This window comes from Taudactylus pleione, unplaced genomic scaffold, assembly GCF_031769625.1.
Source record: "Taudactylus pleione unplaced genomic scaffold, aTauple2 ptg000006l, whole genome shotgun sequence".
Taxonomy (NCBI): domain Eukaryota; kingdom Metazoa; phylum Chordata; class Amphibia; order Anura; family Myobatrachidae; genus Taudactylus; species Taudactylus pleione.
Window position 1 is genome coordinate 20,573,991 of NW_028284409.1, and position 15,004 is coordinate 20,588,994.

At 40.9% G+C, this 15,004-nt stretch overlaps 1 protein-coding gene across 3 annotated transcripts in view; it reads right to left on the bottom strand.

Moving 5' to 3' along the window:
- The window catches only part of LOC148543120 (ezrin-like), a 94,700-nt gene that overhangs the window by 22,938 nt on the left and 56,758 nt on the right, over positions 1-15,004 (bottom strand). For all 3 annotated transcript variants that reach the window (XM_088454390.1, XM_088454399.1, XM_088454416.1), the window contains exons 4-6: positions 9,556-9,651; positions 4,485-4,759; positions 1,085-1,168 (exon numbers count right to left, since the gene is read on the bottom strand). In XM_088454390.1, coding sequence (XP_088310516.1) covers positions 1,085-1,168; positions 4,485-4,759; positions 9,556-9,651 — 455 coding nt within the window. The remainder of the gene's footprint in view (positions 1-1,084; positions 1,169-4,484; positions 4,760-9,555; positions 9,652-15,004) is intronic.

Genomic DNA, 15,004 nt, shown 5'->3' on the forward strand with positions numbered 1-15,004 from the left:
AGAGGTTATAAAACATGCCAGACTGCAAGGTGAAGCCCAGTAAATATAAGAGGTGTAATATTATTATATCTTATGAAGTGGCAATATATCCACAGCAATGTACATTAAGAAAATAAAAGAAAGACGGACTGATGGACGTACAGAACACATGCAATGATACACAAGGTGCTCGCCACAGTTTACACTAATGGAAATACAGGGTCTAGGACAGAAAAAGGCAGTAGTCCAGACACTTAGAAACATAAGGCTGTATGTTGTACAATGCTCAGTAACAGTGAATGGACTCCGGACCTGGCTGATTTCTCCTGGATCTTAGAAATATTTGACATATGAAACTGAACATTCCCAAAGGATAAGGGAAAAGTTACTTCTCTTTAGTAAACATTTTCTTCCAATAAATTTTGATGTTATACTAGGTTATGCTCACAATCACATAGCCAAATTAGTGCCTGTAGCCTTATATGAGCACTGTCCTAACACTATTTCCTTGAGGTACTGTGGCTGTGTACTATTAATATGTAGCGCGTGCGTGCCGGTGTGTGTTATGTAGTCGTAAGTGTTAAGTGCAGATGTTTATATAGAATGATATGCTCCGCAAAGACTCCGGCTACTGATATGTTCTATGAGAATATAAAATAACACATGCAATTTTGTTGTATTTTCTATTAGGTTTTTGTACTCAAATGGGACTAAAGCTAAAATTGAAGCTCATCAACATCTAGTAACATTCACAGCTATGTATGTAGCATATTGAAGCTCCTATCCTCGATTATGTGTCATTTCAGGCTTTGATATGGTGACAGTAATGCATTTATATGAAGTTATTATAGAAAACTCTGGTGTGCAGAGAGAAAAATGCTTCTCCAGGTTCAAGCTCTTATGCGCACACCTACTGTATAAAGATAGATTTTAAAAACATATTGGAATCAAACTAGATATTTACTTGAGATTTTCCTGTAAAAGAGAACAATATAGGCAAACCAAGGTGTTCCCAATGTAAGCTGGCTGGAAAAATGGCAAACAGGGATATTGATAAGGAGTTATCCAAAACGCATGACTAGGTAAACACAAAAAGCAGACTCACTTGAGCATGCCCCGGTGCTCGGAGTGCCACACTTCTATCCTCTCTTCCCACTGCTGTCTGGAAAGCTTGTGCTGATCCAACACTCTAGAAGAAGACAACGAGTAAGTAAATCGGCAGTATAAATTCCTACAGAAGACTTTGGACATAGTACATTAATTTCTACTAAATACAGTGCCTTGCTAAAGTATGCACCCTCTTGGCTTTTTACCTTTTTTGTTACATTACAACCTGTAATTTATTTCTTTTTTTAATCTGAATTTTATGTGATGGATCTGCATAAAATAGTCTAATTTGGTGAAGTGAAATGAGAAAAATATATATAAAAAAGAATCTTTATAAATAAAATTCTGAAAATTGGCATGTGCATATTTAAATCACCCCCTTTGCTATGAAGCCCCTGAAAAATTCTGGTGCAACCAATTACCTTCAGAAGTCACATAATTAGTGAAATGAAAACCACCTGTGTGAAATCTAAGTGTCACATGATCTGTCAGTATAAACACACCTTTTCTGAAAGGCCCCAGAGGCTGCAACACCACTAAGCAAGATGCATCACACCATGAAGACCAAGGAGTTCTCCAAACAAGTCAGGGACAAATTTGTTGAGAAGTACAATTCTGGGTTTGGTTATAAAAAAATATCCAAATCTTTGATGATCCCCTGGAGCACCATCAAATTCATCATCAACAAATGGAAAGAACATGGTACCACAACAAACCTGCCAAGAGAGGGCCGCCCACCAAAACACACAGACCGGGCAAGGAGGGCATTAATCAGAGAGGCAGTACAGAGTCCAAAGGTAACCCTGAAGGAGCTGCAGAGTTCCATAGCAGAGACTGATGTATCTGTGCACGTGACCACAATAAGCCATACACTCCATAGAGCTGGGCTATATGGATGAGCGACCAGAAAAAAGCCATTACTTAGTGATAAAAATAAGAAGACACAATTTGAGTTTGCCAAAAGGCATGTGGGCGACTCCCCTAATGTATGGAGGAAGGAGCTCTGGTCAAGTGAGACTAAAATTGAACTTTCGGCCACCAAGGAAAACGCTATGTCTGGCGCAAACCAACACATCCCATCACCCCAAGAACACCATCCCCAGAGTGAAACATGGTGGTGGCAGCATCATGCTGTGGGGATGTTTTTCAGCAGCAGGGACTGGGAAACTGATTCGAGTCGAGGGAAAGATGGATGGTGCTAAATACAGGGATATTCTTGAGCAAAACCTGTTTCAGTCTGCCTGTGATTTGAGACTGGGACGGAAATTCACCTTCTAGCAGGACAATGACCCGAAGCATACTGATAAAGCAACACTCGAGTGGTTTAAGGGGAAACATTTAAATGTGTTGCAATGGCCTAGTCAAAGCCCAGATCTCAATCCAATTGAGAATCTGTGGTCAGACTTGAAGATTGTTGTTCACAAGCGGAAACCATCCAACATGAAGGAGCTGGAGCAGTTTTGCCTTGAGGAATGGGCAAAAATCCCAGGGGGCAAGATGTGGCAAGCTCATAGAGACTTGTCCAAAGCGACTTGCAGCTGTAACTGCCGCAAAAGGTGGTTCGACAAAGTACTGACTTTAGGGGGGTGAATAGTTATGCACGCTGAAGTTTTCTTTTATGTTGTCCTAAATGTTGTTTGATTCACGATATTAAAAAAAAACACAACTTCACAGTTGTAGGCATGTGCTGTAAATGAAATGATGCACACCTTCAAACAACCCATTTTAATTCCAGGTTGTGAGGCAACAAAACAGGAAAAATGCAGAGGGGGGTGAATACTTTTGCAAGGCACTGTACATGCAAAGAGACCTGCATGCTATGCTGGAAGTTAATTTGGTAGCCACAAATATTTGGTCTGAACAAATAAAAATAAAATATATTTTACATTTTCTACAGTATAATCTAGCTCCCCAGTGATTTATAAAGACTTACATTAAAAACTAGTACTATTTTTATTTTCCAAGTGGAAGAATGTTTAAAATTCTTAAAACAATGTATATTTATTTTGACATTATTAGGAACATTACATATAAAGTAAGACACATTTTTTAGTTTTAGTTCACCGCTGTACTTTTTCCATACATTTCTAGATGTTTATTTCAGTTGTGGTATTAATAAACATTAATGTTTCATATTCAATCTATTTTATCATGAGGAGAACGGATTCTTCTAAAAGTATACTGCTAATTTTGCTTTCAATTTATATTACACAACTATCTATATTTAGAAAATGTTGCCATTTGTAACTTGCTGGTTAGACTTTTAGCTTTATCGTCTGGGGCCGCGATCTGTGCAGCTACATTTGTAGTTACCTAAAAGGTCAGTGTATGACTGTAAGCAGATCTTAATTACCGTTCCTTCAACTATTTTTGTTTTGTATACAATATAAAAATGGTTCCATCATTCAGAGGCAACCTTGATGAAGAGAATTCGAGAGAATATATTTTTTTTTATATAATTTTTTTTTCCCCAGACAGAAAAGAACAATTTAGTACGAAGTTCCTTATGGAGCGAGGCCTCCATCCAGTTCATGCGAAACACAAAGTCAGAAAGAGGAACATAGAAGGAGGATGCTCCTGAATCCAAGAATGTAAAATACACTTCCTGGTCACTGCTGAGACTATCAGTAGTAAACACCTTCCACCTTTAGAAACATGATGCCCAAGATTGTACTAATTTCCTGGGCCCAGGCTTGTTGGAGGAGCCTGGCAGGTGGCCCAGTCCCAACCCCGTAACACTTCATACATTCTGTCAGAAGCCTCTCTCCCCAGGTTCCAGGGAGGCTGCTGCCACTGAGTAACAGCAGTTTCTCTCTCCCTGCTGTGGAGCGATCATACTGATGAGCATATATATTTTAGTGGACGTGACCAAGCCTCCACTGTTTGGCCACACCGCCTCCAGTACCTGGGCCCATCCTGCACTCTATGGCCCTGGCTCTAACCAATGCAATTTGTCAGCTGGAAAGAGTGGGCAACAAGGCAATACACAGAGTGAAGGCCCTCTATGCACTAGCCTCCATAGCGATTATTCCTAGTGTTACACCACTAAATCCAGGAGTAGATCTAATTTCTGGAGCTAACTTCCAAAAACATAGTGTAGGTATGAACCCAGCTGCCTGAAAAAGTACCAGGAACTTCACCCTAGCTCACCCTGTCTGAGTTATACCCAGTGTAAAATCTGTTTCTTAGGTCCATACTTATCAGTGAGTGATAGTCCCGTTATCACTTGTTACTAATCTTAAGTGGTGCTCCAACCAATCAGCTCCTAACTGTCATTTTTCAAACACATGGCAGTTAGGAGCTGATTGGTTGGAGCACCAATTAAGATTAGTAACGAGTGATAACAAGAATATCACTCATTGATAAATCTGGGCCTTAATTCTTAATTGTGGATTCACCTTTGTGACAGGAGACGTTCTGAGTTCAGATATCCCGACTTGTGTGTGTCTTTGCTATAGTCCCCAAACTTGGCTTGTACAGCATAGGAGCCGAGCAGCACAGCAGTCTCTGGGGGACAGTACACTTCATCACTCAGGATACTTTCCTTGACTTGCAGGAAGAATAGTTTCTGAGTGATATCCTGAATGAGCTCCTCAGACACATCCTCAGGATAGAACTTGGTACGAAACTTGAACTGGAGCGGGTTCTCTTTTCTCACCTCCTGTGCAGATACCTACACACAAGGGCCATAAATCAATAAAAAGGCCGACATCTACATCACAAAGCTGGCAATGAAACAGCTGTTGTTCTGTGCAATAAAACGGTCTATCGCTACAATATCAAGTTTCAAAAGCAGCAAACTAATGTATATTATAGTACACAAACATGCTAAAAAGTACACAATTATGCCTAATCGCATTTCTTCTTTAAAGTTTTTATCTATCACCTACTTATGACACACAGCAACTGTTAAAAGGTAAATTATTATTGATCAAGCTGATTTTGACCATACATTTCTATATGGACAGAAACATCTAGTAGTACAGTATTTAGCATTACTGCTTCACAGTGCTCGGGTGATTTGTTCAATGCCAGCCAATATCCTTTATGTTTGTATATTTTCCCTGTGTTTGTGCGAGTTTCCTCTGGTTTCTTCCCACAATCCAAAAATATACTGGCAGCTTAACGGATTTCTGACACAACTGACCCCGGACTGTAAACTCCACTGGAGCAGGTTCTGGTGTGACTAAATATTTCCTGTAATGTGCTGTGCATAAATCTGGACATAATCCACTCATTGGGTAATGTTAATATAAAATATCATCCATAGATTCCAGCACAAGAGAAATATAAGAAAGTATATCAAGTATCACATTAATACATTAAGATACAAACATTACATTTTTGAGCTTGGAAGATTTCATAATGTGGTTAGTTTTAAGTTAACATCAGTGTCCCTATATCTAAATGAGAGAGTGCAGTATGTTGTAGGGCCATGCAGACTAATACTAGATATGGTCCTCCAGTATTAAATGTAAATTAGTTACCAACCAGTACCACTTGCACATTCTCCGACAATGGCTGTGCAAAAAAGGAGGATTTTGCATACATGCATATATGAATAACTTATGCATGTATATTTTCCTGAAGTACTTAAGATAAGTGGATAGTCACCTTGGTAAGCGGTAAAGTATGTCTATGCAACAAAAAAGGTTTTATTTATGCTTAAAGTTAAATTACACAGTTCTTCTGTGTTAATGTGACTGAGCTTTGTAGTTTTATTACAATGTTTAATCATATTACCACACTGAGAGGAAGATGTACTAAGGCCTGGAGAGTGATAAAGTGGAGAGCGATAAAGTACCAACCAATCAGCTCCTGTCAGTTTACAGGCTGTTTGATAAAGTACCAACCAATCAGCTCCTGTCAGTTTACAGGCTGTTTGATAAAGTACCAACCAATCAGCTCCTCTCTGTCATTTTTCAATCTCCACTTTATCACTCTCGGGGTCTTCAGATAAATGGGATCTGATGTACATTTAATTGATCAAACACAGAAGGCTGGTTATGCTGGCTGTGAGGTCACAGTACCAGCTCTTGTATATGAATCCATTAGTCTGATGTCTCTACAAGCTATTCTTGTTACAATAAAGGCCAATAACTCAAACGAATTTAGCATTGCACCACTGATGCAAAATAACAAAGCTCAATCCTTCTATGTAAATGCTTCAAACTTTGGCTGGCAGGCAGTGTGTCCTACTTTTTCTTTTTCTAATAATTTAACTCAGGGCCGGTTCTAGAGCAAGTAGAGCAGAGGGCAAGAATTTTCCTTGGCGTCCTTTCCACCCTTGGCTGTTACATCAATAATTAAGGATGTACCTGAAATTAGTGTCACATTCCACAAATCAAACATTAACTAAAAATGTAGTCTCTTACTTACAACATCATAGCTCATAAAACACGTCAGCACATGAACTTATACACTATTAGTGGCTAACATCTTATCAGTAAGCATGTCAACTGGTGGTGATCAACTGTAGTGTTCATACTTTGTATCATGTTCTATTTTCCATGCCACATATATAGCTGTGAAGCAAGCATTACATATGTGCCAGTGTCAAAGTAGTAACCGGATTTGTAGGAAAATTGGGTTATCACCTTAAATATGGCTGGTATAATGTGTGGCTGCACATCACTTGCATAATCTGCACAGCATAGGCTGACATTGAGTTTTGGGTTACAGAGTGGCACACGGAAAACACTAAAGGGGCTCGTGTAGTGTGACGCACATGCATTTTGCATCTTTTTTTCCCTGCGACTTGTGTTTTTTTTTAAATGCGCATGTACACAAAATTGTGTTTTTTTTTTAAAAGTCTATTTATTGAAGTACACCTTGCCCGTTCCAACTGAGACGTTATTGCAATTACAGCCCCCTGTACTTAAAGTGGCTAGGACAGGGTTTGCATGTAAGCATGACCAAAGTCCAACAAGGGTGTATTCACACAAAATGTATCCCATGCTGACCACAAGGAACACTTATATGTGCCTGTTTGCATGCGCTGTTTGCAACACTTGCGGGTGGACAACCCCTGATGTTAAATGCAACGGATAATGATGATGATCAGACACTGCTTCGGCCTGGATGAATAAGTTTGATTCACTTCCACTTATGTTAAAATTATAGTAACGTTGCTGCTACGATCTATTCACATTATTAAAGTGATATTAGCAATCGGTCTGCAGTAATAAAGCACAGGGCCATAACTAGCTATGAGCGACCAGTGCACCCTGCAGCCAGGATTGCTGCTGCAGTACCCGTGGAGTGCCCCAGGGACGCTCCGATGAGCAACCTGCACAGTATATATTATGCATTCTGAGGACCAAGCTTTCCTGGGAAGTAGTTTAATTTGCAGAGTTAAACCTTTACTAACTGGCCTGTCACTGGAAGGTAACCGGCTATTATTTTGAGTCACACACAGTTTGGATGCATTTGCACTTACCGAGGGTGCAGAACTGGGGTGGGAAGAGGCTCTTTTGTCTAGAGACCTTTTAATAAGGACAAAGGTGGACTAGCACATAAGCGACTAGGGGGTCTATTTATCAAGCAGTGAAAAGTGTGAAGTAAACCAGTGGAGAAGTTGCCCATAGCAACCAATCAGCTCCTACCTATTATTTTATAGACTGTACTTGATAAATGCTACTTGGAAGCCGACTGGTTGCTACGGGCAACTTCTACATTGGTTCACTTCTCCACACTTTTCACTGCTTGATAAATAGATCCCTATATGCCTGTTGGGAGTTCAATCTTTTACACCTAGTATAAGATAGGTACAAATACACATTGATGACTTGTAGTTAATCAGGCACATATGCTGCTGATGCATAGGCAATGTGTGCTAATTTTCCATGATTGTTTCTTTTAAATAATATTTTAATTGCTACTCATCAGCCCCAATATACATATATCTGTTTTATACATGGGTGCAATGATTCGCAAGACAAGATAATGCCATATGGTTGTGTAGAATTTTTGCTCCAGATGATGGGGGACCTATACCGACAATCTGCGGAGGAAGTGACATGAAACGTACACCAGCGATGCTGAAATGCTCATTTCTCAGGCAGAGTCTCGGTTTGTGGGAGAGGCTACAATGATGTGGCACGAGGGACAGAGACTGTGCTGCAGGGGGCACAGAGCATCCCAGGTCACACACAAATACTAGCAGGATGTGGCAGTGAACGGATAATTAGACAGTACTTTCCACAAAATGTGTTTTGGTCTAGGTGCAATTTCTAGATGAACTTCAAAGGCAAATAAATAAAGTGTAAATAAGACTTAAAAAAAGTTAACTGGTTTTCCTGAAATGAAAACAGATATGATGTTTCCTTATTGTTGTGTCTATAATAGAATAATTGAGGCACAGACCAACATTTTTTTTTTTGTATTTTAAGAGGAAGAAAACACAAAGTAACATTTATTAAGGCTGCACTTTAATGCTGGGTACACACTGACAGATATATTGGCCGATCATTTGATCGGCCAATGTATCTGCTGCACGTTGGGCAGTGTGTACCCGTGATATGTCGGTGAAGGTCGGCGTTCACAGACATATCGCATTGGCTATGCTGCACAGCCGATGGACAGATATGTCTGTAGACATACAGTATCTGTCCATCGGCAGGTGTGTACGTCAGGTCTGCAGACCGCCCGTACACACACAGCAGCAGCCGCGAGGAGGGGGGCGGGAGACCCCCCCCATTACTTCCACTGGTCGCCGAGACACACAGCAAGACACAGATGATGGCTGTTCAGTGTGTATGAACGACCATCATCTGCATATACATCTGCAGATCACTGGATCTGCAGATAGATCTGTCAGGTGTGTACCCACCTTAAGGTGACATTTTACTTTTGCAGACATTGCAATCTCAGACCAGGTGTTTGAAAAAAGTTGTGGAAAGCATTCAAACTGCCGAGCCAGGAAATAGTAGTGCCATTGTATGTGCTATGTGGGAAAAAAGGACCATTTGAAAATACAGGTTGAGTCTCCCATATCCAAATATTCCGAAATATGGAATATTTTTAGCATGACTGAGATAGTGAAACCTTTGCTTTTTGATGGTTCAATGTACACAAACTTTGTTTAAAGCACACAATTATTAAAAATAAACTATAAATTACCTTCAGGCTGTGTGTATAAGGTGTATATGAAACATAAATAAATTTTACATTTATACACAAACTTTGTGTAATGGTATGCACTACAATGCACTGTCAGATACATAAATTTACTATAGAAATGTTCATCCATCAAAAAAATCAGCATGATTTACAATGTGAATATTTAAAAAGAAAAGAAGAGACATGCTTTTATGGTTGTGCGATAGGGCTCTTGGTTGGCGCACCTTTTGAAATGCGATCTTCATTGCACTAGTTAAACAGTTACTGTGTCATTACAACTGAAGCAGAAAAACTATCTCAGGAATTCAGCAGTGACCTCTAAACTCTATGGCTGAATGGCAAACTTACCTTTTTGTCGAGTTTCAGCCAATTCGGAAATCCCTTCGAATCTGTGTACTGGAGTCCAAAGTACCATACCTCCCGCAGGCCCACAGTCTTAACCACCTGGAACAGCAGCACACTTCGTTAATGACCAACTACAAAATGCATACTAGAAAATATGCTGCGTATGTAGAATATGTTTGTTTTAGCTGCACCTACTGTCCAGTACAGGACACTTGAACCACCCCCTCAGCTGTATTGACAGCAATTTCAACTCCCTATCGTCAGCACAGAGAATATTACAGGTGCAGTGGAGGGCTGCTCAGAAATTGGCAACCCAGTTAAAATACTTAAGGTGGAGTAAAGCAGGATAAACACAACTGCGTGTGTGTGTGTGCATATGTATGTGTATATATATATATATATATATATATATATATATATATATACACATATATATACATATACATACACACACACACACACACACACATATATATATACACACACACACACACACATTTTTTTATTAATCTAATTGATCAGATGCCATGAACTGTAAAATCAGCTACTAAAAAACAGACTATTGATTGTTTGAGTAGATAATTATGAGAGTGTTCATTGCACAGCATGCTGCTTTGGAGAACAGTGCAAAAATGAGACTTCATTTTGCTGTAGCAGAATGCAGAAACGCAAGAAGAGGAGAACATGTTTAGGGCTGTCCATTGCAGGGGCTAGCATCTCCACTTCACTGGGAAAGGAAAAAACTGGGGGCACTGTACCAATGCAAAATATATATTCGAGCATACATAAGTTCCCCATGCATCGCTAGGTACACATCGTTTAAGGTCTACCCAGCATTAGCAAAGCAGCATTTTAAGATGAAAAAGGAAACGGTTCTATTTAATTTAAGAAGAGTTTCTAAAGTGCTGTAAGTTTGGATGTGACATTTATAATGTCCGTTCACAAGTCAAAGTGCACTTCTAGGCATCTACCAAGGCAGAGAATAGGTCAACTGATCTGAGAGCTTAGAAATTAAATGACGATCACAAACAATTAAATCATTCCATGTTTAGGCACATAACTTCTCATTTAATTGTTGGCAAATCTGATTAACACAACTACTTGTACCAGACTATCCTACTACACAAACCATATAAAAGAAAGGTGAACTAAAAAGAAGATACATATTTAAAAAATAACATAGCCTCCTTGCAGGTACTATGGTACAATTAAGACTTATTTGTAGTTTTTTCATAAATCCGACACAGCATAATACAAGACTGGAAGTAGGCTTCTCCTCCTATACCTGACCTGTATGGTAGAGTTGGATGAACCCCAAGCAGGGGGATTTAACTAGACGCGATAACCCGTTTACAGGGGTTAATGCGGCTAAATACAACTTAACGCAAATTAAGCCGTATTAACTTTCCAACGGATTTAACGCAGCTTTTTTCTCGCAGCCCGAGTAGGTGAAAAGTTTGGGAAAATCCATATTTTAAAAGGTAAAAATGTCGGGACTTGGTTCAGAACCCCTGGGATAGCACCCCTAATAATTACCTAGCTCAATTTGGTCAATAATGACATGTCATCTTTGGGGTGATAGTCTATAAATGCAGCATAATGGGATAATTGATGTGGGACAGGTATATGGGGGTGCTGTATTGATGGGACATGTATTATTAGGATTGCAGGTGGGAGTTACACGGGTTATAAACACATTTTTAAGAGTGGCTTAAATTGACATGAAATCAACTTACATCTATTTTATGCACCCCAAATTAATATAGAGCATTTCATTTGCAGAAAAAAAACTTCTATATTTTTTTCAATCTTATTACAAAAAGCAAAAATCAGCATTTAACACCTTTAAGGAGCCCTAATGACTTTATTTTTGGCCTCTAATATACTTCTATATTGTTATCCAATGTTAGTTTGCACTTTTTTGGGGTACAGGCAGGTTTCCACATTTTTCCCATTTTTAACGCAGCTAAAGGGCCCCATACATCTGAGCAGGGCTGGATTATAGGGGGGTGTGGCCGTCCAGGGGCCCCCACACAAGAGAGCAAAGCAGCATATCGCTGCCTGCACTCCGGTTCTCTTCGGCGGTGGCTCAGCTATTCCATATACGGCCGCCGCCGCGGAGCTCACTACCCTGTTGTGATCTCGCGAGACTGTGTGTGTGTGTGTGTGTGTGTGTGTGTGTCAGTGGCTGTCACGGTACTTGAGACCGGACAGTCTCATAGAGATGCTGATCAGTCCCTCAGCAGCATACAGGACATAGCCGGGTGTACACTCCCCATCTCCTCCTCCCTCCTCTCCCTGCCTCCCGCTCCGTGGGCCTATCTGTGTCCGGCTTTGTCACTGTGCATAGATGCAGCTGCCTTTGTGTCTCACTGCAGAGGAGCGGAGCAAACAGTGTGCTGTAGCGTCTGCTCACCCGCCGAAGGCATCCCCGGCTGGCTGCTCCCTGCCAGTGCCCAGGATCTGACAGCAGCCCCTGGTTATGCCGCCAGTTGCCTGCATTCTCCACCCCACTGTCCCTCGCAGCTAGAGCACACCATCCAGGGGAGCTGAGAAGTTGCCTTCTACTCCTCCGACAGGGATACAATGAAGGAGATGACAGAAGGTCTGCTGCAGGTCACCACCCTCTTGAGCCGGGTCGGGGTAAGGGTGAATTTCGACTCTTATCTGCCTCCTATCTGGGAGATCATTCTCGGGAGCAGCTCTATTAATAGGGGCCCCCACAAGTTTGTTGCCCAGGGCCCCCCACAAACCTTAATCCGGCCCTGCATATGAGGCGTATTTCCCTGATTCGCCAATCGGAAACTGAGGACATCGATGATCAGCGATCCGTCAGGGAATTAAGGAAATTCTGCATGTTAAAAATCCCCGATTTGCTGATTCTAAACAATTTCAGGTCAAGATAGGTGAATCGAAACCTTTCAACATGTTGAATATTCCCGATTCACCGACCCCGCCGTTGGCAGAACGGGTAATTACCCCAATCCATCGTAGATGTATGGGGGCCATAATATCATAGCAAATTACAAAATTACCACTTTTTACAACTGGATTGAGCGTTAAGCGGGAGCTTGCATAGCCACGTGCGTGTAATTACCGTGCGATAGGCGAGTTTATTGAAGCTGTGGTAAACAAAAATTTTACTGCAGCTGATTGAATCCCCTTCCCCCATTAGAAAATCCATGTCAAAAATTAATGTTTGCCATATGCTCACGAATACTTTTTGCAATTAACTGAGTAAAAGGCTAAAAGCTAAATTCTCTAGACTGCAATAGATGTAGATCTTCCTCGACTCCCCAGGTTTTAATTATGCAATAAACTAATATTTGTAGTTTCAGTATTACACTTTAATTAATATTTCAATTGTGTGCTATGCTTGCAAAATAATGACTCTCCCATAGATTATTTCTGTTTAATATAATGTATGACGCATTTGTTTTGTTTATACTATAGCACTGACCAGTTAAAATGACAAACACCTCAAGATAAAAAGTATTTAACATTAAAATGTGCAATAACAAGAAATAATATACGGTAATCTTTTCTGATAGATTTATTTTGGTTGTGTTATCATATGTGCATATGATGACAGGTTATGTTATCCAGTTGCCTAGTTCTACAGGATGACAGCTGCAATATTATGAAATGGAACCAGAAGCCCCAGGCAATTTAGAATGATGTTTGTACTGGAACATACAGGTGCCCCTGTAACCCTTCATTATTGTTGATAGAGTATGGAGAGGAAAATGTACTTCTAATGTATCATTCATTAGTCAGATGTCAGAGTAATCAGATGGAAATATAGCCCTCTGTGCAACTGTATGCAGACAGAAATTAAATAGTGTTTAACTACTTGAAATAAAGTATTATGCAGCTGCTAAAAGGATTGTGCAGCGTTTACTAATGTTTGGTAAAATTAGGGCAGCTATGGTGATATAAACTGGCATGTGATCAGCCATAATTTCAAAGAGGTCAGAGAAGGAAACTGAGCCAAAAACGAAACAATTACATTTGGTACACAGAGATTCCTTGCAAATGAGCACTCAGCAGGTTATTGTTCCTATGCTGTGGATCATTAGCCATACACAATATGTAGTTATTTCATGAACAGAAATAGAAGGTATTGAAAAAGGAATTTCATGGGGAGTTTGTTTTTTTATTTTTGTTATTTAATAAAAAAAAAAAAAAAAAAAGTGTGTTCTGGCCAGGATATATTCACATTACGCCCATACACAGCATGCCCTCTGTCTGTTCTCAGACCTCATTTATACCCTATCCATCCTTCATGTGTTTTCATCTATTAAAATAGCTCCTGGCCAATTAACTAGCTACCATACTGTATATGCCTATTAGGCCTATATTGTTTGAATCTGTCCCAATGTTCAGTACTGTATAAATAACAAGAGATATGGTAAGAACTTACCTTTGTTATCTCTGTTTCTACGAAGTCCATAGGGTCCACAGGGTTGACCTTGGGGTATAGCTGGATCTGGATCCATGGGCACCACGCAGTTAAAGCTTTAGCTGCTCCCAGGATGCACTTGGGTCCGTCCTCCTCTATACCCTGCCCCCGGCCACAGCACCTCAGTTGGTAAGCAGCCAAGGCCGGAGGAGGAGACTAAACAGAGAGAAGGAAGACTGGAACACACAAGAAACCATACTCACAGAAATGGGAGACGGAAAACCGGTGATGAGCCACACAGCCCATTTGAAGCCAGGTGCGTCAGGGCGGGCGCCCTGTGGACCCTATGGACTTCGTAGAAACAGAGATAACAAAGGTAAGTTCTTACCATATCTCTTGTTTTCTACTTCAGGGTCCATAGGGGGTCCACAGGGTTGACCTTGGGGATGTCCCAAAGCAGTACAACTAAGGGCGGGGACGCTCCTGTGCTGAAAGGAGTACCCGGCGCCCAAAGGATGCATCCTGAGAGGCGAAGGTGTCAAACGCATAGAACCTCAAAAACGTTCGAATTGAAGACCAAGTGGCCGCCTTACACAGCTGAACAGCAGAAGCGCCACGTCTAGCAGCCCAAGAGGGACCCACAGAACGAGTGGAATGAGCCTTAACAGAGGCTGGCACAGGTAAGCCCTCCTGTGCATAAGCCTCACAAATAACGGAACGAAGCCAACGGGCTAACGTTTGTTTGTTGGCAGGCCAACCCCTCTTGTGAAAACCAAAGAGGATAAACAAGGAATCAGACTTCCTAACCGAAGCCGTCCGGTCTACATAAATTCTAAGCGCCCGGACCACATCTAAGGAAGTCTCACCAGCTGAAAGATCAGGGGACTGAAAAGCTGGCACAGCAAGTTCCTGATTAATGTGGAACTTCGAGACCACTTTGGGCAAAAACTCTGGACGAGTGCGGAGCACCGCTCTGTCCTGGTGAAAAATCAGGAAAGGAGGGCGACAGGAAAGCGCCCCCAATTCAGACACCCTCCTGGCCGAAGCAAT